Raw genomic sequence first — 27,363 nt, 5'->3', positions numbered from 1 at the left:
TGAAACCTCACACTGGGTCCCCTGGAATTCCACCTGCAGTGGCTGGGTACGTGAATATGTACGTGCCCTGCCTTTGAACCCAGACAGACCGATTGTCTGATAGCTATTTTCCATTTTCTGATAGCATTTCCTGATCGAGAGTGGATGTGGTTGCCCCCATATCAATAATAAACGGAATTCCAGCAACCTGCAATATTACGTTGGGCTCTTCCTGAGGAGTGATACTCATGGTTGGAAACATCCTTTGTTTTTCAATTTCTAAATGGGCTGTTGTCCCCACCTGTCCCTTGGTATGTTTTTGTTCCCATTTCTGATCCCCAGATATAGCCCGCTCGCGTCCTTCTTCCCGCTGAGCATATTTACCTTTAATATTAGTTCCCTTCGGGGTCGATCGGGATTCGAAAGTCGGGTCAAAGCTCGTCACATTCCATTTTGGTCTTTGTCAGGCCAATCCATATTATTTGTTTTAATCATGTTGGCTAACTTAGTTGGTAAGGATTGGAGCAGTAAGGCTTTAAACTGGGGAACGGATTTCCATCATTAAAGACTCGGTCTCCTGTGAAAGTGCTCTAGCAGGCCATAAATCGCTCCCAATAGACTGGTCCCGATTCTCCAGGCTTAGGTTTGCTTTGACGTACTTTACTGATGTTTGCAGGTTGCTGGAGAGCCCTTTCCAAGGCTTGAATGATCCGGTCTGTCTGTTCATTCTCATTATGGATTCCCGCCTGTAACTCCAGATAGGTTTGGTATCTCAGTTCTGCCTTCCATTTCCGCCCCTCATCAGCTGAGAGAATCATGCAACAGAGCGAATAAATCTTGCGGAGTCGCATTGTGCACTCAGCATCACAGTCACTGTCCTCAAACAGGGTCGGTATGCCAGACATGGGTTCGGGATCCCTTGTTCCCCTATCAGTTAGAACTTCAGACTGACTTTCCAGCCCTGCAGTCCTATCTAGACCGGCTTTGGTTTGCTTACGTTGTTTTCCCTGCTCTCGTTTTTCGCGCCCATCCACCCATTCATGCTCCGCTTTTAGCCTCTCCCAACCTTTGGCGTTCCTTCTGCAGTGCATACCTCTATCCCTTTGTCACGTGCATTATTCCACCAACTTGCTAATACTGTACTGTTCCACTTTGCATCTGCCTTATCCTTCCATTCCCTTTTCAGTAATTTCCACTTCTTTCCACAGTTCCTTTTCCTTAGCAAATTTACTGCTTGTTCTCATGAGGTAATATCCCAGGTTCCCCCCAGTGGCCAGATTTTGTTCCCCAATTTCTTATTCAGTGCTGCACTCAACATTTGCAAATCTTTTCCCTTGTCTGGAAAACTCTCACACATATTGTGTTGGGCTGCTGTTGTCCCACTCATACCACACAACTGCAATTGACCTCTGTTCTTTACCCGGCACAAAGCCTTCTGCTCAATTAACAACCTGATAAATTTACATGGCTGGCACCTCCAGTTAAATTGATAAATTTACCTGGGACCACCTCCTGCCCACTTACTAAAATTTACCTGGCCCATCTGCCTCCTCAGTAAAATTTTGCCCACCTTATATGAGTCTCCCAACAGATTCTTTCCCGATCCCGTCAAGGTATGCGATCTGCTTGGGCGAGGGACCGTACCTCGAAAGGAACTAACGGAGAATGACAAAATACCTATTGGGTGTCTGGTCGGTCTCCGCAGTCCCCAGAGTGGTCCAGCCACTTACTCAGCCCGTCTGCTTGGCACTCCCTATATTGGGATCCTGTTCATGATGCCAAATGTTAAAGTTGAATTTGAATAAAACCCAGGAGACCAGCTATCGTCACCACAGTTTATTGCGCATTCTGCTGTAGGAGTTTGAGACCCAGTTGTCAAAGGGAAGGCACGTAAGCACTACCACCATCTGATAAGTGGACTGACTCAGTCAGGTTACAGTCGTGTATTTATACATAGTAAGCCCCATACATTACCATTTGCAAGATATTATTTGAACTGGTTTGCTCACCAAGTCTGTTGGTGCAAAACTTAATTACTTAGATAAGAGAGTTCACTAAATGAAGGTTTTAATTGCAGATGCACGTACTGTTCTGTCCTTATCAGTTATTCCCTTTGCGAGGCCCTGACTTAGTTACAGACGGATGTTCATTCCTGTCCTTTTCAGCAAGTCCTCCTCCCTTTACTCAAACAAGGGTACAATGTATAATGTTATCAACTAATGAGGGTATAATGTATAATGTTATCAACTAATAAGGTTACAATGTATAATTTTATTAGCTCTCAGTGTGTCTCTCTGCAAGCTACAGAGAACTGGGAATGAGCCTGTCTTAGTTAACCGCTGAAGACAGAGTTTACTTAAGTTCAAAAATTCCTATTCAGTCCCAATTATTCTTTTAGTCAGAGGTTGCAGAGGTTCAAAATTATTTTGTTATATATCCTCAATTCCCCAGGAGTGCTCAGGGGAAATACTCATGTTACCTGTGTGTATTGTGGCGATGCAGAAGTTGCTGGAGAATTTACAAGGGTGAAGAAGTGGAGTGATATTTGGAAATCTGACATTTTAAAGTGTAATTTAGCAAGCAAACCACATATGGACAAAGTGCAAAAGCTCTGGTGAGAAAAGTTTTAATTACCCGTTACAAGCCTGCTACATAGGTTGTCTGAGAGTGCAGATGAACTCTATCGAACTCAGAGATCAAAGTTCTTATGGACAATGCTTTGCTAGCTGTTACAATGAATACCTCTCTATATAAAATACTCTGTGCACATGTTGTCACTGGGTAAAAAAATGCACATTACGAGATTTATGTGCCCACTGGTCATTACAAGTTAGAGGGGACATTGGTGGGAAGGTGGGGAGACCTCCAGTGTCCCTGATGCCCTCACCTACAAGATGTGCATCCAGCTGCAGCTTGTAACCCTGCACTTGAAGGAGTTGGAACTTGAAATGGATGAATTCCTGATCATCCAGGAGTTGGAGGGGGTGATAGATATGACATGAAGTAGGTGAGTTACACCCAAGGTACAGGACACAGGAAAGGAAAGCGATGAGGTTAAACATCCCTCACAAAATACTCTTGTGACTATCCCACACAACAACAGGTGGACCACTTTAGAAACTGTTGGGGATTATTAGCAGAGGAAAGTCAAAGGGTTGATAGGGGATTCGTTAGTTATGGGAACAGAACAAGAGGGATCTAATATCCTAGTGGTAAGGCTTGCTAGAACTAATGTGTGTGGTGGGTGGGGGGGGGGTGTGATGAGGTTAAAATAAGTTGTAGGGGGAACGGGAGCCAGAATGACAGAACAGATAGTGGAGAGGGTGAATTGAATTGAATTTATTCCATACATTCTGCATCTACATGAGTAGTAGAAATCTTCACGTTACGTTTCTGTCTAAATGTGTAATTTATAGTAATTTATAACAAATAGTATGTAGATAGGGCAGTCAATATGACATAGAAATCAATTCATCAGTCTGTTGGCCTGGTGGAAGATGTTCTCCCGGAGCCCATTGGTCCTTTTGCTGTGGGACCGTTTCCTGGATGGTAGCAGCAGGAACAGTTTGTGGTTGTGGTGAATTGGGTCTTCAATATCCTCTGGGCCCTTTTATCACACCTGCCTCTGCAAATGTCCTGAATAGTGGGAAGTTCACATCTAGGGATGTGCTGGGCTGTGTGCACCCCTCTCTGTAGGTTCCTGCAATTAAGGGAAGTGCAGTTTACCAGGCAGTGATTCAGCCAGTCAGGATGCTCTCATTTGTGTTCCTGTAGAAGGTCCTTAGGATTTGGGTCCCCATCCCAAACTTCAACCGTCTGAGGTGAAAGAGGTGCTGTTGTGTTTTATCACAACACAGCTAGTATATACAGACCATGTCAGATCCTTGGTGACCCTCTCAACCCCAGATCCATTGATGCCAATAGGGGTTAGCCTGTCTCCATTCCTTTTGTCATCCACAATTAGCTCCTTTGCTTTTGTGACAATGATTGAGAGTTTGTTTTCTTGACACCAGTCAGATGTTGTTCAGACCTCAGACAGAGTCAGCAATCAAATGGTTGAGCATGGTGCGATGAATGTGCTGAGCTGTGTATATCACAATGCAAGAAGCATCGTAGGAAAGCCAGATGAGCTCAGGACAGGGAATTATGATATTGTAGCCATCACTGGGACTTGGTTACACCCAACAGTCTGAGAGATTTAGAGGAACAAATTTGTAGAGAGATCACAGACCATGCCAAGAAACAAAGGTTGATTCAGTTGGTGATTTTAACTTCCCAGATATTGACTGGGATTCCCACACTGTGAAAGGACTAGATGGGGTAGAGTTTGTCAAATGTGCCCTTAATCAGGACGTAGAATTCCCGATGTAAAGTGTGCAATAAACTGTTAGGAAATGATCCAGGGCTGTTGACAGAAATTAGTGATCATAATGCCATGAAATTGAAAGTAAATGTGGAAAAAGAGAGGTCTGGACCACGGGTTGAGATTCTAAACTGGGGAAAGGTCAATTTTGATGGTATCAGAAAGGATCTGACAAGTGTGGTTTGGGACAGGCTGTTTTCTGGCAAAGGAGTACTTGTAAGTGGGAGGCCTTCAGAAGTGAAATTTTGAGGGGGTGGAGTTTGTATGTGCCTGACAAAATAAAAGTTGAAAGGTAACTGGTGCAGGGAACCTTGGTTCTCAAGAGATATTGAGGCCCCGGATATTTTGTTCCTCTAAATGCATCAGACTGTTGGGTGCTGCCAAGACTCATTTACGACTGACTCATTAATCATCATTCCAATTCCTGAGCTCATCTGACTTTTTTTTTAGTCGTCTTCTGTTGGTTCCTAAAAGCTTCCCAATAGTTTTTGCTCTTTTGTTTGCCGTCTCTTTGGCTTTTATGTTGTCTTTTGCTTCTCATTTCAGCCATGGTTGTGTCCTCCTGCCTTTCCAATGCTTCCATGTCTTTCGTAAATATCGATCACTCAACTCCCGAGTTCCTCCAAGAAACTCCAGCCATTGCTGTTCCACTGTCACTCCTACTTGTTTTCCCTTCGAAGCAAGTTAGACCAGCTTCTCCATCATAGAAGCATGGAGAAGTTCAACACAGAAACAGGCTATTTGGCCCATATAGTCAATGCCAAAAAAACATTTAAGCTGTCTGATGCGTCTACCTGCACCGGGACCATCGCCCTCCATACCCCTACCATCCAGACTCCCATCCAAACTTCTTTTAAATGGTGAAACCGAGCTCACATTCATCACTTGTGCTGGCATCTCATTCCAAACTCTCGCAACCATTTCAGTGAAGGGCTTTTCCACATGTTCCTGTTAAATTTTCACCTTCCCCACTTACCCACGACCTCTGGTTGTCATCCCACCCAACCTCAGTGGAAAGAGCTGCTGGCATTTAACCGATCGTTTCCCTCATAGTTTTGTAGACTTCTAATAAATCCTTAAAGCAATGTATAATTTCCTTGTTTATGTTTAGAGCCTTTTTTTTAGGTGGATAAGATGATGAGGGGCATTGATCGTGTGGATAGTCAGAGGTTTCTTTCCCAGGGCTGAAATGACTAACACAAGGGGGCATAGTTTTATGGTGCTTTGAAGTAGATACCGAGGGGATGTCAGGGGTAAGTTTTTTTACACAGAGAGTGGTGGGTGCGTAGAGAGTGTTTCAGTTCCTGTGGGACCAGGCACCCATGCAGCTCATTGGGAACAGGGAATAATACCAATGGAGAGAGACAACTGAGCCAGATCACAGGTTGGAGATGGCAGAACTGCCCCTATGTTGTAGAGACAGGAAGAGCATCAGAGAGTTTGATGATCATTCCAGATACCAGCACTGTGCCCAGTTAGAAGATGATTTCTCTCTCCAACTTGGGTTGAACTTCACTGTAACAGTGTGATGTCAGCTCACACCTTGCCAACTCAAGTGATCTCATCTGAAATGTTGTCCCACACACATTGATCGATTTTGTAAATCTTTTTACAGGTTAAATATGACAAGGAATTTGTCTCCAGGAATCTCGAACACAACACGCCAGTTTTGCTGTCTCTGTCCAGATATTTAAGAAGAGGAGCAAGGGATTCACTCGATCATCAGAACAACTGGTGTGCCCGTCATTTTAGACGGGGGGAATGCATTCACCTGCTCAGACAGTGGGAACGGATTCAATCGGTCATTTCAACTGAAGGTACATCAGCAAGTTCACACTGGGACAAGGCCATTCACCTGTTGTAAGTGTGAGAAGGGATTCAGTCAGTTATCCCACCTGTGGACACACCAGTCAGTTCACACTGGGTAGAGGCTGGTCATTTGCTGAATTTGTGGGGAATGATTCACTCAATCATCTGACCGAATGGCACAACAGCAAGTTCACACTGGCGAGCGGCCGTTCACCTGCTCAGACTGTGGGAAGGGATTCACTTGCTCATCTAAACTGAAGGTACATCAGAGAGCTCACACTGGAGAGAGGCCATTCACCTGCTCAATGTGTGGGAAGGGATTCACTGTAACATCTCACCTACTGAGACACCAGTCAGTTCACACTGGCGAGCGGCCGTTCACCTGCTCAGACTGTGGGAAGGGATTCCCTTGCTCATCTCAACTGAAGATACATCAGCGAGTTCACACTGGAGAGAGGCCATTCACCTGTTCAGTCTGTGGGAAGGGATTTACTCAATCATCCCACCTACAGTTGCACAGGCCTGTTCACACTGGGGAGAGGCCGTTCACCTGCTCAGACTGTGGGAAGGGATTCACTTCTTCGTCCCAACTGAAGGGACATCAGCGAGTTCACACTGGGGAGAGGCCGTTCACCTGCTTGGACTGTGGGAAAGAATTCAGTTACTCATCCCAACTGAAGGTACATCAGCGAGTTCACACTGGAGAGAGGCCGTTCACCTGCTCAGTCTGTGGGAAGGGATTCACTAAATCATCTCACCTAGTGAGCCACCAGTCAGTTCACACTGGCGAGCGGCCGTTCACCTGCTCAGACTGTGGGAAGGGATTCACTAAGTCATCTGAACTGAAGGTACATCAGCGAGTTCACACTGGGGAGAGGCCATTCACCTGCTCGGACTGTGGGAAGGGATTCACTTCTTCGTCCCAACTGAAGGTACATCAGCGAGTTCACACTGGGGAGAGGCCGTTCACCTGCTCGGACTGTGGGAAGCGATTCACTTGCTCATCCCAACTGAAGGTACATCAGCGAGTTCACACTGGAGAGCGGCCGTTCACCTGTTCAGAGTGTGGGAAAGGATTCACTCAGTCATCTGAACTGAAGGTACATCAGCGAGTTCACACTGGGGAGAGGCCATTCACCTGCTCAGTGTGTGGGAAGGGATTCACTAAATCTTCTCACCTACTGAGCCACCAGTCAGTTCACACTGGCGAGCGGCCGTTCACCTGCTCAGACTGTGGGAAGGGATTCACTTGCTCATCTGAACTGAAGGTACATCAGCGAGTTCACACTGGAGAGAGACCATTCACCTGCTCAGACTGTGGGAAGGGATTCACTCAATCATCCCACCTACAGTTGCACAGGTCTGTTCACACTGGGGAGAGGCCGTTCACCTGCTCAGACTGTGGGAAGGGATTCACTTCTTCGTCCCAACTGAAGGTACATCAGCGAGTTCACACTGGGGAGAGGCCGTTCACCTGCTTCGACTGTGGGAAGGGATTCACTTACTCATCCCAACTGAAGGTACATCAGCGAGTTCACACTGGAGAGAGGCCATTCACCTGCTCAGACTGTGGGAAGGGATTCACTTCTTCATCCCAACTGAAGGTACATCAGCGAGTTCACACTGGAGAGAGGCCGTTCACCTGCTCAGACTGTGGGAAGGGATTCACTCAGTCATCTGAACTGAAGGTACATCAGCGAGTTCACACTGGGGAGAGGCCGTTCACCTGTTCAGTCTGTGGGAAGGGATTCACGAAGTCATCTCACCTACTGAGCCACCAGTCAGTTCACACTGGCGAGCGGCCGTTCACCTGCGCAGACTGTGGGAAGGGATTCACTAAGTCATCTGAACTGAAGGTACATCAGCGAGTTCACACTGGGGAGAGGCCATTCACCTGCTCAGTCTGTGGGAAGGGATTCACTCAGTCATCTAAACTGAAGGTACATCAGCGAGTTCACACTGGAGAGAGGCCATTCACCTGCTCAGTGTGTGAAAAGGGATTCACTCAGTCATCTGAACTGAAGGTACATCAGCGAGTTCACACTGGGGAGAGGCCGTTCACCTGCTTCGACTGTGGGAAGGGATTCACTTACTCATCCCAACTGAAGGTACATCAGCGAGTTCACACTGGAGAGAGGCCATTCACCTGCTCAGACTGTAGGAAGGGATTCACTTCTTCATCCCAACTGAAGGTACATCAGCGAGTTCACACTGGAGAGAGGCCGTTCACCTGCTCAGACTGTGGGAAGGGATTCACTCAGTCATCTGAACTGAAGGTACATCAGCGAGTTCACACTGGGGAGAGGCCGTTCACCTGTTCAGTCTGTGGGAAGGGATTCACGAAGTCATCTCACCTACTGAGCCACCAGACAGTTCACACTGGCGAGCGGCCGTTCACCTGCGCAGACTGTGGGAAGGGATTCACTAAGTCATCTGAACTGAAGGTACATCAGCGAGTTCACACTGGGGAGAGGCCATTCACCTGCTCAGTCTGTGGGAAGGGATTCACTCAGTCATCTAAACTGAAGGTACATCAGCGAGTTCACACTGGAGAGAGGCCATTCACCTGCTCAGTGTGTGAAAAGGGATTCACTCAGTCATCTGAACTGAAGGTACATCAGCGAGTTCACACTGGGGAGAGGCCATTCACCTGCTCAGTGTGTGGGAAGGGATTCACTAAATCTTCTCACCTACTGAGCCACCAGTCAGTTCACACTGGCGAGCGGCCGTTCACCTGCTCAGACTGTGGGAAGGGATTCACTTGCTCATCTGAACTGAAGGTACATCAGCGAGTTCACACTGGAGAGAGACCATTCACCTGCTCAGACTGTGGGAAGGGATTCACTCAATCATCCCACCTACAGGTGCACAGGTCTGTTCACACTGGGGAGAGGCCGTTCACCTGCTCAGACTGTGGGAAGGGATTCACTTCTTCGTCCCAACTGAAGGTACATCAGCGAGTTCACACTGGGGAGAGGCCGTTCACCTGCTTCGACTGTGGGAAGGGATTCACTTACTCATCCCAACTGAAGGTACATCAGCGAGTTCACACTGGAGAGAGGCCATTCACCTGCTCAGACTGTGGGAAGGGATTCACTTCTTCATCCCAACTGAAGGTACATCAGCGAGTTCACACTGGAGAGAGGCCGTTCACCTGCTCAGACTGTGGGAAGGGATTCACTCAGTCATCTGAACTGAAGGTACATCAGCGAGTTCACACTGGGGAGAGGCCGTTCACCTGTTCAGTCTGTGGGAAGGGATTCACGAAGTCATCTCACCTACTGAGCCACCAGTCAGTTCACACTGGCGAGCGGCCGTTCACCTGCGCAGACTGTGGGAAGGGATTCACTAAGTCATCTGAACTGAAGGTACATCAGCGAGTTCACACTGGGGAGAGGCCATTCACCTGCTCGGACTGTGGGAAGGGATTCACTTCTTCGTCCCAACTGAAGGTACATCAGCGAGTTCACACTGGGGAGAGGCCGTTCACCTGCTCGGACTGTGGGAAGCGATTCACTTGCTCATCCCAACTGAAGGTACATCAGCGAGTTCACACTGGAGAGCGGCCGTTCACCTGTTTAGAGTGTGGGAAAGGATTCACTCAGTCATCTGAACTGAAGGTACATCAGCGAGTTCACACTGGGGAGAGGCCATTCACCTGCTCAGTGTGTGGGAAGGGATTCACTAAATCTTCTCACCTACTGAGCCACCAGTCAGTTCACACTGGCGAGCGGCCGTTCACCTGCTCAGACTGTGGGAAGGGATTCACTTGCTCATCTGAACTGAAGGTACATCAGCGAGTTCACACTGGAGAGAGACCATTCACCTGCTCAGACTGTGGGAAGGGATTCACTTCTTCGTCCCAACTGAAGGTACATCAGCGAGTTCACACTGGGGAGAGGCCGTTCACCTGCTTCGACTGTGGGAAGGGATTCACTTACTCATCCCAACTGAAGGTACATCAGCGAGTTCACACTGGAGAGAGGCCATTCACCTGCTCAGACTGTGGGAAGGGATTCACTTCTTCATCCCAACTGAAGGTACATCAGCGAGTTCACACTGGAGAGAGGCCGTTCACCTGCTCAGACTGTGGGAAGGGATTCACTCAGTCATCTGAACTGAAGGTACATCAGCGAGTTCACACTGGGGAGAGGCCGTTCACCTGTTCAGTCTGTGGGAAGGGATTCACGAAGTCATCTCACCTACTGAGCCACCAGTCAGTTCACACTGGCGAGCGGCCGTTCACCTGCGCAGACTGTGGGAAGGGATTCACTAAGTCATCTGAACTGAAGGTACATCAGCGAGTTCACACTGGGGAGAGGCCATTCACCTGCTCAGTCTGTGGGAAGGGATTCACTCAGTCATCTAAACTGAAGGTACATCAGCGAGTTCACACTGGAGAGAGGCCATTCACCTGCTCAGTGTGTGAAAAGGGATTCACTCAGTCATCTGAACTGAAGGTACATCAGCGAGTTCACACTGGAGAGAGGCCATTCACCTGCTCAGTGTGTGGGAAGGGATTCACGAAATCATCTCACCTTCTGAGCCACCAGTCAGTTCACACTGGCGAGTGGCCATTCACCTGCTCAGCCTCTGGGAAGGGATTCACTAAGTCATCTGAACTGAAGGTACATCAGCGAGTTCACACTGGGGAGAGGCCATTCACCTGCTCAGTCTGTGGGAAGGGATTCACTCAGTCATCTAAGCTGAAGGTACATCAGCGAGTTCACACTGGGGAGAGGCCATTCACCTGCTCAGTGTGTGGGAAGGGATTCACTCAGTCATCTCAGCTGATGATGCACCAGTCAGTTCACACTGGGGAGAGGCCATTCACTTGCTCAGACTGTGGGAAGGGATTCACTTCTTCGTCCCAACTGAAGGTACATCAGCGAGTTCACACTGGATAGAGGCCATTCACCTGCTCAGTGTGTGGGAAGGGATTCACTTCTTCGTCCCAACTGATGGTACATCAGGGAGTTCACACTGGGGAGAGGCCATTCACCTGCTCGGACTGTGGGAAGGGATTCACTTGCTCATCCCAACTGATGGTACATCAGCGATTTCACACTTGTGAGTGGCCGTTCACCTGCTCAGACTGTGAGAAGGGATTTGCTCTGTCATCTCACCTACTAACACATCGGAGAGTTCACACTAGGGAGAAGCCGTTCACCTGCTCAGACTGTTGGAAGGGATTCACTCAGTCATCTCATCTACAGAGACATCAGTCAGTTCACACAGGAGAGAGGCCGATCAGCTGCTCAGTGTGTGGGAAGGGATTGACTCAGTCATCTCATCTACAGACACACAATCGAGTTCACACAGGAGAGAGGCCGATCAGCTGCTGAGACTTTGGGAAGTAATTCTGTCAGCAAAACCAACCAAATGTGCATCATTGAGTTCACAGTGGGGAGAGGCCGTTCACCTGCTGTGAATGTGGGGAGCGATTCACTCAGGTCATTTAACCTTATGTAACTCTTGCTTCAGCTAGCAACTTAATATAGGGGGTGATAGCCCCTGAGCTTGGCCAAATCTAAGCAATCTCGTTTGTGTGAATGCTGCATGATGTGTCCCCTGTTACAAATCAGTACCCCAAAAATAACAAATGGTACACAATATGCGATTAAACAATTGAGCTATTTAATTCTTACTTTGACTATAAGATTAGTAAAGGAAACAAAGAAAAGAAAAAGGGCCCTTTCTCTCCATTTGTGTCTTCTCATCTCTCCCTGGCAAAAGACTGTGAAAGTCTACCTTCCAGACTCACAGGAAAGAACAATATCTCTCCCATTCGATAGCTAGGCACTCCAAAACCCTGTTATTTCCAGTCATAAGCTAAACATTGCTGCTGCAGAGAGACCATTAGCTCAGCAGTGAAACATAACAGAGAGACCATTACATTAGCAGTGAAATCTCACAGTATGTTACACTTGTGACACACTACCGGGTTCACACAGGGGAGAAAGTTTCAATAAGCTGCATGCTGGATATTTGTCCATCACCATTGCTAAAGCTATTTTGAGAGTGACTATCGGTGCTGAACTCTGCAATTATTGCTGCTGCTCACCACATCCAGTTCTGGGCATGGGAGGAGTTTCTTCTACTGCATATTCACCTTTAATGGGACTGGAGTTTAATATTGACTGGGGTGGAATGTGGCCAGTGAAGAAGTGGAGCTTTGAGGCTTTGGCTCAAGTAGTTTTGGCAGATGGATTGTGCAATCAAGATTTGAATAGCTCCTGGAGGCTGCGCCTGTCTGTGAATGGAGTAACAGCAGTTTCTGAGCTGCTCCTAGTTTTGTCCCTTTCCCCCTAGTTTAAACTGAATTTAATATCTTCAGTTGCTGATTCTTGAAGGGGAACAACATATCTTTGAGGAGTGGGAAATACTTGTCTGAACCTAGTGATAAAGGCAACAGGAAAGGAAAGATGCAAAAGGAAGGATCTGATGAAATGCCGTTGTGGGCTGAAGATATGGCTTGGACGCAGTTCATTTAAAGACTAACTTGAAAAGAATAGTAATGAAATGATGTCATTTCTGGGAAAACTTAAGGATCTGGAAGCTCAAGTCACTACACACAAAGAGGAATTGAAGATAATTAAGCAAAAATTGCTTGAAAGTAAAATAAAGTAAAGCTCGTTTGGAATGATATCGAAATAAGATTATAGACCTGGAAACTAGGTCTCGCCGAAGGAATACACAAATTGTTGGGCTGCAGGAAGGAGTTGAAAATGGAGATTTAACTGCTTACATTGGTAAGCTTTTTCATACCTTATTTCTTTCTATACTATCACAGCCGCCTACTGTAGAAAGAGCAGACAGAACTTTTACTTCGAGATCTCAAGATCCAAATAAACCAAGGGCTGTTCTGGTTTGTTCTCATTATTTTAGGATTAAAGGTCAAATAATGTGACAGGCAAGAAAACAGAGTTTTTAGATTTGAGACATCTGAGCTCGGTTTTTATGAAGATTTTTCTAAGGAGGTAATGGAACAAAGATTAAAATTTGCTCTGGTAATGAAACAGGCATATGATAAGAAATTGTTTCCTTCCTTGCGTCACCCAACAAGGATGAAAGTTTTTCCTCCTGATTCTCCTCCTCGTACATTTTGTGATCCTAAAGTTGCACTGCCGTTTGTTTAAACTATAGCTGCTGCGACTGCCGATTGAACTGTCTGGCATATTATCTGCATAATAGCATTTCGGAAAGAAGATTTATGAAGGCTACTTGGACATTTCATTAAGAGACTATTAAAAGAAGATTAGGAGATTTGTTTATTATTGCATATCATTGTTTTTTTTGGTAAGAAGATTTATGGTTCAGCTATGACTGTTTAAATGGTTATTTGGACATTCGACAGAGAAAAAGAACATAAAAGGACTTACTCCTTTAACCTAATATCTGGTTTGATATTTTTTGTGTTTTTTTCTTAATTAACTAACTGGTAGTTTTTCCTACTAATGGGGCTATTTGCTTCTCTTATATATACTTAGCAGAGGTTTCAATTATTTGTATAATATTAGTTTTAAAGATTGTGTTGATCTGTTATTAAACACTATGCTTGTTTTCTCTAGGTAATATGTTTTAGATTTTAATAACTGCTTATTTTTTAAAATTATTTTCAATATATTGGAATGTTTTTAATATAATGAATATTATTGCATCTTATAACTGAATTTAAAGCTTTTTTAGGGGATTTAATGTTAAGTTTAAGATGGAGCTGTTTTTTACTTTTTAAGAGATAACAATTTTTTGGTTTCCTCTTTGTTTAAAAAAAGATTAAATATAAACATGGGATAGTTTGTAGATGCTGGAATGTAAACATTTTCCTTTGTTGAGACTTTGCCGTTCCTCTTACAAGGTCAGTGGTTTTCATTTTTTAACTGGGGGAGGGATAGAGAACCTTTTTTAATCTTTTTTTTCAGACAGACAGCGCAGTCTTGGCTGTGTTTTCTATCATAGGTTTCCTGCTTTTTCTGGGCTGTGGGGGGAGTGGGATGGGGTTAGAATTAGGGTTTTTTTTTCCCATTGGGTGGTTCCGGAGCATGTGTGTTTTCTGTGTGGTTGTATTCTCCATCGCCACCATTTTTGATCATCCCATATTGGTATGTGCTCGGCGCATGTGTAAAGTAGAATAAAATTATAGTATGGAATCTAAGCAGATCAATGTAATATGTTAGAATGTATGTGGTTGAAATCATCTTATCAAATGAAAAAAGACTTTTAAAATCATTAATCGATTTCAACATGATACAATTTTTGCCCAGGAGACACATATCAGGGCGGGAGATCAAAACAGGTTTTTTGGATCATGGAAGAGTTTGCAATTTCACTCCACTTCTCAAAGTAAAACTAAGGGAGTGTCTATTTTTATTAAATCCAATATTTCATTCATTCAAGAGGACATTAAGTCAGATTCTGTTGTCGATTTTTAATTGTTAAAGGAGTAATTTGTAACAGAAAAGCTGTTTTGGTCAATTTGTATGGTCCTAACAGATGATTTTTTTTTTTTAAAATGTATTTGCTTTACTGCCTCATTTAAATGAATATATGTTGATAATGGGCGGGGCTTTTAACTTGTTTAAATCCTTTGATTGACAAGAGCTCAACCAACCAGCAACTTCCAAATCACTCCGCATTACTTATTGATTCCTTTTTGACTGATTTTCGGATTGATTGAGTTATGCAGATATTTACACCCTGATGATAGAGAATATTCTTTTTTGTCACATGTTTATAGAAAATATTCAAGGATCGATTATATTATAGTTGACCCTTACTTCTTGCCTAGTGTTAAGAATTGTGAATATGACACTATCGCTGTATCTGCTCATGCAGCTTTCAGTTTGTCTTTCGAATTTGATGATGCCATCCTTGCCCACCCACCTTGGCGCCTGTCTCAGACATCATTGCAGAATTCAGACTTTGTTAGCTTCATTGAAAACCAGGTAAAATAATTTTTTTCTTTTTAATGTTATAGGGGGTATGTCTAAATTAATCATATGGGATACATTTAAAGCATTTTTAGGTGGTCAGATCATTTCTTATTCTGCTAACCTGAAAAAACAAACTAAAGTAGAATTAGATCAGATTACCAAACAAGTTAAACACTTAGATATTATTTATGCGATTTCCCCTAATATTGACATTTAAACAAAGGATGGAACTTCAATCACAATATAATTTATTATTAACTCTTCCTATTGAAGGCTATTTGCTTAAGCTAAAAAGTCAATTTTATATGTTTTGAGATAAAAATAACAAACTGCTTGCATCTCAATTAAAAATGGCCAGAGCCAAAAGGCAAATTTTGAAAATCTGTAGGAAAGATGGTACCCTGGCTTGGGAATATGAAGACATTAATAAGATTTTTCAAGATTTTTATACAACTTTATAAATCTCAATTTCCAGTAGATTCTTCTAAAATTATTTTATTTTACGAAGGATTGTTTTTCCTCGAATTTCTGTTAAGGGTCAAAAAACTCTTGATGCCCAAATTACCGAAGCCAAAATTCATAAAGCTATTTTTTCAGTGCCATCTGGTAAGGCCCCTGGACTTGATGGGTACCCTGTAGAATTTTATAAAAAAATTGGATTGTGCCTATTTCATTTTTGAATGTTGATGCTCAGATCCTGTCAAAGATAATGGCCAATTGGTTGGAAAATTTTTGGGTAAAGTTATTTTTAAAGATCAAACAGGCTTTATAGACAGCCGTTATTCCTTTTCAAATGTTTGGAGATTATTTAACATTATATACCCATCTTCTTTTAAAACTCCATCATGTGTCTTCTCTTTCGATGCTGAAAAAGCGTTCGATTGAGTTGCATGGAAATATTTATTTAAGGTTTTAGAGAAATTTGGTTTTGGTGTTAATTTAAATAATTGGATTAGAATGATATATAAAACTCCTATTGCCTCTGTTATTACTAATAATTGTAGATCTCTTTTTTCAGCTTTCACGGAGGACAAGACAAGGTTGTCTATTAAGTCCTTTGTTATTTAACTTAAAATTAGAATCCCTTGGTATCACTCTTCGTGAAGGTAAAGATATTCATGGGATTCTTGTGAATGAGATTTCTCTTTACGCTGACGATTTTCTGGTTTATGTATCTAATCCCGAGGAATCTCCCTGCCTTGTTAAAATTATTTAATGAATTTGGAGGTTTTTAAGGATATAAAATAAATTTTAATAAAAATGAACTGTTTCCTTTAAATGAATCTGTTTCTATATATGGTAATACTCCGTTCAACATTATGGATTCTTTTAGATATTTATGTGTTATAATCTCTAAAAAAAGTAAGGATCTTTACAAAGCTAATTTTGTTCCCTGAGTAGATTCTATGAAGTATTTATTTAGTGGATGGAACCCACTTACATTTTCACTTGTTGGTCACATCCATATAGTCAAAATGCTGATTTTACCAAAATTGTTATATTTATTTCAGAATATCCCTGTTTTTTTGATGAAGATGTTTTTTGATCAGATTGATTCTATTATCTCATCTTTTATATGGAATGATAAAAGACCAAGAATTAGTAAATGTCACTTACAAAAATTGAAAAAGGATGGAGGTCTTACTTCGCCTAATTTAAGAATGTATTACTGGGCTGTTAATGTGCAATATATGTCCTTTTGGTTGCACTGGGTTGATAAGAATGAACGGCCAATTTGGGTAGATTTGGAATTGAAAGCTGAGAAACAGTTTTATTTAACCTCGTTATTGGGAGCTGCTTTACAATTAGCTATAGAATTAGCTAAAGTTGCTAATTTAAATTTATACCCCGTGATTAAGTATTCTTTACAAATTTGGCTCCAGTTCCATAATTTTTTAATCTTAAAAAATTTAAACTTTGTAGTTTAATTTATTATAATTTTTTAAAGCATTCTTTGAGTGATCCAATTTTTTTACTTTGGAAAATAAAGGTATTTATTCTTTTTTGGATCTATTTAAAGAAGATAGACAATTAGTTGATAAATATTCTCTTTCGTACTCACACTTTTTACAATACCTTCAAGTTAGACATTTCTTACAAAAACATTTAACTAATTTTCCTTACATATTGAATGCCGGCTTGTTAGGTACTATTACGAGTATGAACCCTTTGATGAAGGGTTCCATTGGAAGAATTTATAAATTACTATCACAATGGGATAAGTGTCCTTTATTTAAGATTAAACAAGATTGGAACTTAATTTGACTTTTATGACGGAGGACTGGACATGGGTTCTGAAGTTGGTTAATTCTTCTTCGATTTGTGCTAGTCATGCACTGATACAATTTAAAGTTGTACATCATTGCTATTTGACGAAGGAGAGATTGTCTAAAATGTTTCCTGATGTTGATAGTTATTGTGATAGATGTAAAACTGAGACAGCTACACTGACACACATGTGTCAGTCTTGTTCTACACTGGAACAGTTCTGGAAGTCAGTTTTTTTCTACAATTTCTAAAGCACTTAAAATTAATTTACAACCTAACAAATTAACTGTACTTTTTGAATAATTCCTCAAAATATCCAAGCTATTTCTTTGTCTGACCAACATGTTATAGCGTTTGTTACATTGATAGCTAGGAGGGCAATTCTGTTGAAGTGGAAAGATACGTCGGCTCCCACTCTGTTACAATGGTTCTTCCAAGTGATGCTATGTCTTAGTTTGGAGAAAATTAGAAGTTGAACCTTTGAACCTGTGTTTGATTTTGAGAAAAAAAGGGGTTCATTTTCTCGTTATTACCATTTGAGTTCATTGATAATTTTCTCCACGATCTAATTGTATTTTTTTTTCTTGCTGGCGGTTTGATGGTTATCTTTAGAAGCTTTTTGTATGACACATGGCTCCGGGGTTGAGTTCTTAATATTTTTTTTCCTCACTTTTCTTTGCTTTAGTGTTTTTTTTTCCTTTTCTTTTTTTGTGTTACCATATTTTTCAATCTTTAAAACAATGTTTTTTTTTTCCTTGACACATTGTAAGTGTTATTTACTTCGATGTACTCTTGTTATTTTGGACACTAATAATGAAAAGATTTGAATAGATCAGACTCCGCAGAAAGCAGCTGATTGGGCTGTCGAGGTCAGGTGACCAAGCAGTCTGATTGGGCAATCGGAAATTGAATAGCTCAACAAACAAATAAAAAGAGGGGTAGCTCAAGCGGAGTGGCCAGTGAGTGAGTGGGGCCAGAGCAGCAGTGGAGCTTTGAGGCTTTGACTCGAAAGGTTTTGGCGAGCAGAGGCGGAGGACGAACTTGCTCCTAGTGGGTAAGGCCGGGTAAGGTTCTTTAATTAATTTAATTAACTTAGGAGTTGTTGATGGAGGCAGTAGATAGGGCAGTCCAGTGCTCCGATTGTAGGATGTAGGAGTCAGGGACAGCACAATTGTCTCTGATGACTACACCAGCAAGAGAAGCAACCAGTTTCAGCTCTTGTCAAACCGAGTTAGGGAACTGGAGCTGGATGAACTTCGGATCATTCGGGAGGCAGAGGCAGTAATAGATCGACGTTTCAGGGAGACAGTCTCCCGTAAAAGTCAGGAGACAGGTAACTAATTGGGTGACTGTCCGGAGAGGGAGGGGGAATAGACAGAGAGAGCAGAGCACCCCTGTGGCCGTTCCCATCAACAGTAAGTTTACTGTTTTGGATATTGTTGGTGGGGATGACCTACCAGGGACAAGTTGTAGTGGTTGTGTCTCTGGCACAGTGACTGGCCCCTTTGCTGAGAAGGGAAGGAGGGAAAAGAGGAGAGCAGTAGTGATTGGGGATTCGATAGTTGGGGGGACAGATAAGAGGTTCTGTGGGAAAGATCGAGAATCCTCGATGGTGTGTTGCCTCCCTGGTGCCAGGGTCCGTGATATCTTGGATCGAGTTCTCGGTATTCTCAGGAAAGAGGGTGAGCAGCCAGCTGTGGTCCGAGTGGGGACCAATGACATAGATAGGAGTAGGGATGAGGTCCTGAAGAAGGAATATAGAGAGTTAATATAAAAGTTAAAAAGCAAGGGTGGTAATCTCAGGATTGCTGCCTGTGCCACGAGGCAGAGAGGGGAGGAACTGGAAGTCATGGCAGTTGAATGGGTGGCTGAAGAGTTGGTGCAGGGGACAGCGGTTCAGACTTCTGGAACATTGGGATCTCTTCTGGGGAAGGTCTGACCTGTACAAAGTAGACCGGCTGCACATGAACTGGAAAGGGACCAATATCCTGGCGGCCAGGTTTGTTAGAGCTGTTGGAGAGGGTTTAAATTAGTTTGGCAGGGGGTGGGAATCAGAATGTGAGAGCAGAGATTAGGGTACAAGGACAAGGGCATGATGCTATGTGTTCTGAGTTAGTGAGGAAGGACAGGCAGGCGATAAAACATAAATGTAGCCACAAAGAGGTTGAAATGTGTCTATTTCAATGCTTAGAGTATTAGGGATAAAATGGATGAACTTAGAGCATGGATCAGTATGTGGAGTTATGACACTGGCCGTTACTGAAACCTGGCTGGAGGAAGGGCAGCATTGGCTGATGGAGGTACAGAGGTTGAGGTGTTTTAAAAGGAATAGGATGGGAGGTAGAAAGGGGGTGGGGGGAAGTAGCATTACTCGTCAGGGATAGTTTCACGTCTATAGAAAGGGAGGACGCTGCAGAGGGCGTGTTCATTGAGTCGGTCAGGGTGGAAGTCAGAAATAGGAAAGGAACAATCACGTGTGCTGGGAGTAGTCTATATGCCCCCAAATAGCCCTCGGGACACCGAGGAGCAGATAAGCAGGCAGATTTTAGAATGGTGCAGGAAATACAGGGTTGTTGTTATGGGTGATTTCAACTTCCCTCATATTGACTGACACCACCTGACTGCAAGGGGGATAGATGGGGCTGAATTTGTCAGGTGTGTTCAAGAAGGATTCCTGATACAGAATGTGGACCGGCTGATGAGAGGAGAAGCCATACTGGATCTAGTTCTAGGTAATGAACCTGATCAGGTGGCAGAGCATTTTGGTGAGAGTGACCTCAACTCCCTTAGCTTCAGCATTGCTATGGAAAAGGATAAAAACAGGCAATGGGAAAGTCCTTAACTGGGGAATGGCTAACTGAAGGGATGAGGCAGGAACTAGCGAGAGTAAATTGGAAACAGATGTTCAAAGGTGAAAGCACAGAAGTCATGTGGAGGAAGTTTAGGGAACACTTGTGCTGGGTTCAGGATAGGTTTGTCCCACTGAGGCAAGGAAAAAGTGGTAGGAGAAGGGAACCGTGGCTGCCAAAACATGTGAGGCAACTCGTCAAGAGAAAGAAGAAAGCATATGTTAGATATAAGAAGCAGGAAGCAGGAGAGGCTCATGAGAAATATAGAATAGGTAGGAAGGAGCTTAAGAAAGGATTTAGGAGAGCTTGAAGGGGGCATAAAAAGGCCTTGGCATCTAGGATTAAGGGAAACCCCAAGGTGTTCTATGCGTATGTGAAGAGCAACGATGACAAGAATGAAGATGGGGCCGCAAAAGGATAAAGAGGTCAACATGTGCCTGGAGGCGCAGGAGGTTGGGGAGTTACTAAATGGGTACTTTGCTTCAGTATTCATAAGTGAAAAGGATCTTGATCAGGGTGAGGTCGAAATAGAACAGGCCTGTGTGCTGGAGAATGTGGAGATTAAGGAAGAAGAAGTGTTGGGTCTTCTTAAAAACCACAAATCCCCTGGTCTGGACGAGATATACCCCAGGTTGCTGTGGCAAGTGAGAGAAGAGATCGCTGGAGCAGTAGCTATGATCTTTGAATCCTCTTTGGCTGCAGGGGAGGTGCCGAAGGATTGGAAAATGGCTAATGTAGTTTCCTTGTTAAAAAAGGTAACAGAAACCTGGTGAGACCTGGTATAGATCGGTGAGTCTTACGTCGGTGGTCTGCAAACCATTGGAAAGGATTCTTAAGGATAGGACCTACGAGCATTTGGAGAAGTACAGTCTACTCATGGATAGTCAACATGGCTTTGTGAAGGGAAGATCGTGCCTCACGGGCCCAATTGAGTTTTTTGAAGAGATAACAAAATAAATTGATGAGGGTAGGGCGGTAGATGTCGTCTACATCGATTTTAACAAGGCATTTGACAAGGTACCCCGCGAAAGACTCATCCAGAAAGTCATGAGGCATGGGATCAGTGGATCCTTGCTGTTTGGATTAAAAAAAAAATGGTTACTGGAGGAAAGCAGGGGTTAGTTGTGGAAGGAAAGTATTCCGCCTGGAGGTCGCTGACTAGTGGAGTGCTGCAAGGATCAATCCTGGGACCCCTGCTCTTTGTGATGTTTATAAATGACCTGGATGAAGACGCAGGAGGATGGGTGAGTAAGTTTGGGAATAACTCGAAGATTGGAGGAGTTGTGGATGGAGCTGTAGGTTGTCGAAGGTTACAAGAGGGTATGTACAGGGTGCAGAGTTGGCCAGAATAGTGGCAGATGGAGTTCAATCCGATTAAGTGTGCGGTGATGCATTTTAGAAGGACAAGCCAGATGGCTGAGTACAGGGTTAATGGTCTGTTACTTAAGAGTGTGTATGAACAGAGGGACATTGGGGTTCAAATCTATTCATCCCTCACGGTCGCTGCACAGATTAATAGAATAGTTAAGAAGGCCTATGGGATGCTAGGCCTTAATAGGGGGATTGAGTTCAAGAGTAGAGAGGTCATGTTGCAACTCTACTAAACTTTGGTGAGACTACACTTAGGGTATTGTTTTCCATTCTGGTCACCTCATTATAGGAGGATGTGGAAGCTATGGAGAGGGTGCAGAGGAGATTTACAGGGAAATTGCCTGGATTGGAAAACAAGTGTTATGAGGCATGGTTAGCAGAGCTGGAGCATTTTTCTTTGGAGCATAGAAGGATGAAAGGAGTCTTTATAGAGGTCTACATGATTATGAGAGGCATAGATAAGGTGCTAACCAGTACCTGTTTTCCAGGGCATGAATAGCAAACACCAGAGGGCATACATACACAGTTAAGTTAAGGGAGAGAAGTTTATGGGAGACATCAGGGGTAATTTTTTTTACACAGAAGGTTGTGAGTGCCTTGAATGACTTGCCAGGGATTGTGGTGGAACTAAAACATTAGGGGTATTTAAGAGCCTCTTGCACAGGCAAATGGATGAAAGAAATATATGGTTTGGCTCAAAATCGAGCGCCGAAGGGTCTGTATTGTGCTGTCATATCCTGTTGTCTAGTGTCATTTACAATCCGTGTCCACGTACTTGCCATTGGTGCCTGTTAGTGCCCTTGGAATTCTGGGGCTTAGTACTGATAAATACCCATACAATGGCTACTTTTCGTTGAAGCTGGCATTTATGGAAGCAGATGTTGGAGTAACTGAGACTATTGAAACGGATGGAACTTTTTATTCCTGTGAGAAGGTTCCAAGGAGCATGCAAAGAGAGAAGTAGAGAGAACTTTTTGAACACCTTGTCCATGCACCATGTGTTCAGAGCTGCTTTTAAGACGGTGCAAGTTCCTGCTAAGTAGGATGATGAGCGGAAAGGAGGAACTGTGAGGTGCATCCTGTCTAAACCTGTCATGTTACATTCTGGGAGCAACAAGAGCGACCGGAAACCCTACATTTGCTGAAATGTTCGAGGAATGGAAAAGGAGATTAACTGATAACGTGTTGGAACGCGAAGACGCCTTTTCCACTGGCAGTTCTGAGTTTGATTTCTCCAAGAGTACTTGCCACAGTATTAGAGGAACCGAGGGCATCCCTTTCCGAGACAGGTATCGCCGATTGGTTCCAGCGGGGGATCCTGGCATTCATCCGCAGCTGATGAAACAGAGGGAAGCTGAGTTTAGTCATGGAGCAGGAGCGCCTAAGCAGCCGGGAGACCCGAGTGATAGACACGGGGAGAGACGGTCCAGTAGTCAGCTGGGTGACATCAGTGATAGACACGGGGAGAGACGGTCCAGTAGTCAGCTGGGTGACATCAGTGATAGACACGGGGAGAGACGGTCCAGTAGTCAGCTGGGTGACATCAGTGATAGACACGGGGAGAGACGGTCCAGTAGTCAGCTGGGTGACACGAGTGATAGAGACTGTCCAAGGGGTGATTTGATGCGCGAACCACTCACTCTCCTGAATTCCCCTGAGTAGAGACCCAGAACCAGCACATGCTTCTCGCATGACAAAGCTTTCAACCCAGGAATAATTTTCTAAACCACCTCTGAACCGTCTCCAGTGACAGCACACCCTGTCTCAGACAAGGGGCTCCAAACTGCTCACAGTACTCAAGGTAAGGCCTCATCAGTGCATTTTAAAACCTGAAAATCCCATCGCTGCATCCATACCCCATTCCTCTGGAAATGATCGCGAACATCCCATTGGCCTTCCTCACCACTTTCGCAACCTGCATATTTACCTTCAGGGAATGCTGGACGAACAACGTTGAGTCCTTTTGCTCCTCAGATTTTCCAATTTTCTTTACGATCAGAAAATAGTCTTCCATTTTATTTCTTCTGCTCAAGTGCAGCACCATACATTTCGTGCCTGTGTTTTATGTCTGCCCCTTCTTTGCCCATTCTCCTCCACTTCCTCTGTCATTTTATAGACTTTCTACTTCCTCCAGATTTCCTGCACCTCCACCTACCTTCATCTGGACCGCAAACCTGTCCGTATGATCATCAATTCCAGCATCCAAGTCATTAACATATAAAATAAGAGTATTCATCCATCAGTTGTACTGTATCCTGCAGTTCTGTTATATATTATGCTACCTCAATTGCAGCTCTCTTTACGTTTAATCCAATACGCTTATTTTGTCCAGATTTTATTTTTATAACTTTTGAAATCATATTTACTATCTGTATTAAGTTTTTCAGCTTTACGTGAATAATTTCAAATCGTGCATATTCGATCCTCTGTCAATGTGTAATTCATCTGGTTGTCTCTGAGAGAGGTTAAATCTAAACTCCAGTGAGCTTCATGGTCGCCCTGGATTATTGCGTAAAATAACGATTAATATTGCTATTATCATTATTCTTTCACTTGACTTTGCACAGATTGCTGTATTGTACACATTGAGTGTTTTGACCGTCCTGTTAGTGCGGCCCTTCATGGATTTTATTGTGTTTCTTGGATGCCCGCAGGAATGTCAATCCCATTGCTGCAAATGGTGATATATGTATATAGATATGCTGTGATGCAAAATTTACTTTCTGCTTTGAACTTTGAACCAATTTGGCCGAAGGCTATTTTCCATGCTGTACGACTTAAAATATCTGCATTGCAACGGAATGTGAATATAATCCAGTCCGGAATGATCAATCCGATATTTCCAAATCCAGAAAGGTGTTAAACGCACGTTACTGATCTCCGCGGCATATGTACGATTAAGAACGACTATGTAAAATGTCGTTTCAATATAGAAACTAACAACGTGTTTGAATGGCCCCAATGTCATTCTGTCCAAACAACAGCCACGGTTAAGAAGGTGACACAGACACTCTTCAACGAGGCCTCTTTCTCATCAAAATCTGCAGCCTGAATCCCATGTAACCCGTTGCTCTGCTCTCTGTTGTGACTAAAACAAAATCTTTATCTTAATTGCATCTTTCTCATACTCCCAAACATACCACGCTTTGATCGCTGCAGTAAAATTACAGTGGTTACATTATAAAAAACAGCACGTGAAAAATAGAGTATTTGTCAGGAGTGGGATTCGAACCCACGACTCCAGGTGGAGACCAGAACACTCGCGCTTACTAGGAAGCGATTTACTCGCCTTAAGTCTGGCGCCTTAGACCACTCGGCCACCCTGACCGACCCTGCAGTACTCTCTCCACATGCCAGATAAACAGCTGTATTTCGGAATAATCTGACTGACTGTTTTGTTGAGCGGGTATACATATAAACACAATCTATATCCTGGGATTTTAAATGAATATGGACGGGATGCATTTTCTCAGATTGCCGAGCATGTGCGGAATCAGAGCATACAGCATCACAGCACTGGAATTGTGCTGCACTCCGTTCAGGCCATCCTCCAGAGAAAGGATGACGCGGATTTGGAGAGTGTGCAGAAGAGCATCACCAAGATGCTACCTGAATTAGACGGTTTGTGCAATAGCGAAAGTTTGGGCAAACTTTTTATTTTTCTCTGGCGCATCGGAGGTGAGAGGGAATCTAATAGACGTTTCTTAGATTTTGAGGCATAGATAATGGTAGAGTACGCAGAAGTTATCTCCATTCCAGGGTTTACATGTCTTTAAACGATCCTCTCTTAGGGCATACCTTTCAACTAAGAGGGGATCGTTTTAAACAAGATGTGCCAACACCCTATCACTCTATGTCGGCAAGACCAAGGACTGATTGTTGTCCTCAGCAGAGGGAAAACCAGAGGTGGGGCACGTCAGTAACTTTAAATTGTTGGTATAACTCTTTCCTCTGCTTTCTTAGGAGACTGCGGTGATTCAGCATGACATCAAAAACCTTGATGAACTTCTATAGATGTGTCGTAGAGAGTATATTGTCTGTCTGCAACAAGACGTGGTACGGAAATACCGCACCTTTGAAGGAAAATCTTTAAAAAGTTTATTGAATTCTGCCCAGTGCATCACGGGTAAAGCACTGACAAACATTAGGCACATCCACATGAAACGCTGTCATCGGAAAACAGCATCCACTGTCAGAGGTCGTCACCATCCGGCCATGCTCTTTTTGCGCTGCTGCCATCGGGTAGATGGTACAAGAGCCCCAGGACTCGCACCACCACGTTCAAGAACAGTTACTACCCATCCGACACCGGACTTTTGATCAAAAGGTGATAGTGTACACTACGTGCCAATCCATTGAATATTCCGACAACCAGTCATTTCACTTTAGAAACTATATTGAGCAGCTGAGTATGCCAGGAGGAGCTTAGCAGACCAGGCAGCATGTATGGACAGGCGTAAACAGTCGGCGTTTCGGGACGAGATCCTTCACCGTGAAATTGTTTCTGAATAAATCACTTACCCACAATTCGGTGTACGGTGATCTGTTGTAATGCGATGAACAGTGTCAAAAACATAGTCTTATATTCCAACCGTTTTTCTAATCCACCTCAACAACCCAGGGTTTGTTTGCAGAAATTATGTCAGGAGTGGGATTCGAACCCACGACCCCAGATGGAGACCAGAACACTCCCGTTTATCGGAAGGACTTTCATTCCTTGAGTCTGGCGCCTTAGACCACTCGGCCACCCTGACCACTTTTGAGTTGAGTTTGAGAACGGAATGAATGCCTGATTTGTAAGCAGTTATATACACACAATCACGCATATCATCCTGCCAATCGGAAATGAAAGCGAGAATGTTACAATTTTCTCAGGTTAGGCAACTTCTGTGGAGAGTGAAGCTGTAAAACAAATACAAATCGAGGACTCTTGAGACGCGTCTCGGCAAGAATTTGTGAAGGACGTTTGCTGAGATGGATGAGAACGCTTGGAAGACTCAATAATTTTACATTTAGGGAAGCAGAGAAATAAACGTTTATAGACAGGACTGAATCCGAAAACTGGGTGGGAGTTGATCGCAACAATGTCAACAGAAACTGAACACAGGTTGTTCAATTATACCGGGCAGCTCTGCTTTACAGATGGATGTTGGTGAGTAGACTACAAGGCCCAATAATCTGATGATTGTGGAAGAAAGCGAAGATGTGACAAGGTTCACAAGAACATAAGACATCGTGCGGAAAGGCAGTTCGGTCTCCTGGGTTTACTTCATCATTCCGTCATGGATGAGTTATGACAGTCAGAATGTTGTTCAGGCTTGTAGGTCAATGTTTAATCTGAGAGAGGAGACGGAAACAGGGTGTTTTGGACGATAGAGCTGCGGCCTTTCTGAGAGATTAGACGCTTAAGAGAACGTAATTCGCTCAGGTTCTCTGATCCAGTGTTAAAACCACAGAACGCATTAAAATGAGGCAGGGACAGGCTCTGGAGGCCATCGACTAAGTAAAAGGCTCCTCGCGGGATGTGGAAGACGGGGAGGCCTCCAGAGTTCATGATGACGACACCTGCGGGAAGTGCAAACGGCTGCAGCGTGTAACAATCCGTCGTAGGGTGCTGGAGTTGAATCTGGATGAACTCCGGTTCAGTCAGGGCCACGGACGTGATGGACCAGAACATATAGAGTGGTAGGACTGTCAGGGTGCAAGACACAGAAAACTGGGTGACAGTCTGGAGGAAAAAGGTTTTAAAGACCCAGTGCAGACTATCTCTATGGCCATCACCGTCAGCAAC

At 43.8% G+C, this 27,363-nt stretch overlaps 1 protein-coding gene and 2 non-coding genes across 3 annotated transcripts in view; 1 reads left to right on the top strand and 2 right to left on the bottom strand.

Moving 5' to 3' along the window:
* The window catches only part of LOC140722302 (uncharacterized), a 60,378-nt gene extending 44,033 nt beyond the window's left edge, over positions 1–16,345 (top strand). The window contains 7 exon segments of the mRNA XM_073037089.1: positions 2,431–2,593; positions 5,958–7,251; positions 7,588–8,175; positions 8,344–8,855; positions 9,024–9,267; positions 9,940–12,903; positions 14,987–16,345. Coding sequence (XP_072893190.1) covers positions 6,325–7,251; positions 7,588–8,175; positions 8,344–8,855; positions 9,024–9,267; positions 9,940–11,496 — 3,828 coding nt within the window. The 5' untranslated portion in view covers positions 2,431–2,593; positions 5,958–6,324 and the 3' untranslated portion in view covers positions 11,497–12,903; positions 14,987–16,345.
* Positions 16,346–24,783: 8,438 nt separating this feature from the next.
* On the bottom strand, positions 24,784–24,899 carry trnal-uaa (transfer RNA leucine (anticodon UAA)). Its single transcript has 2 exons — positions 24,862–24,899; positions 24,784–24,829 (listed from the first exon to the last, which is right to left on the bottom strand). It is a non-coding gene; the product is annotated as a tRNA-Leu (tRNA).
* Positions 24,900–26,212: 1,313 nt separating this feature from the next.
* trnal-caa (transfer RNA leucine (anticodon CAA)) lies at positions 26,213–26,326 on the bottom strand. Its single transcript has 2 exons — positions 26,289–26,326; positions 26,213–26,247 (listed from the first exon to the last, which is right to left on the bottom strand). It is a non-coding gene; the product is annotated as a tRNA-Leu (tRNA).
* Positions 26,327–27,363: the final 1,037 nt, after the last annotated feature.

This window comes from Hemitrygon akajei, unplaced genomic scaffold (assembly GCF_048418815.1).
Source record: "Hemitrygon akajei unplaced genomic scaffold, sHemAka1.3 Scf000074, whole genome shotgun sequence".
Taxonomy (NCBI): Eukaryota; Metazoa; Chordata; class Chondrichthyes; order Myliobatiformes; family Dasyatidae; genus Hemitrygon; species Hemitrygon akajei.
Note: the sequence above shows the minus strand (reverse complement) of the source record. Positions and strands in the feature narration are given on the sequence as shown.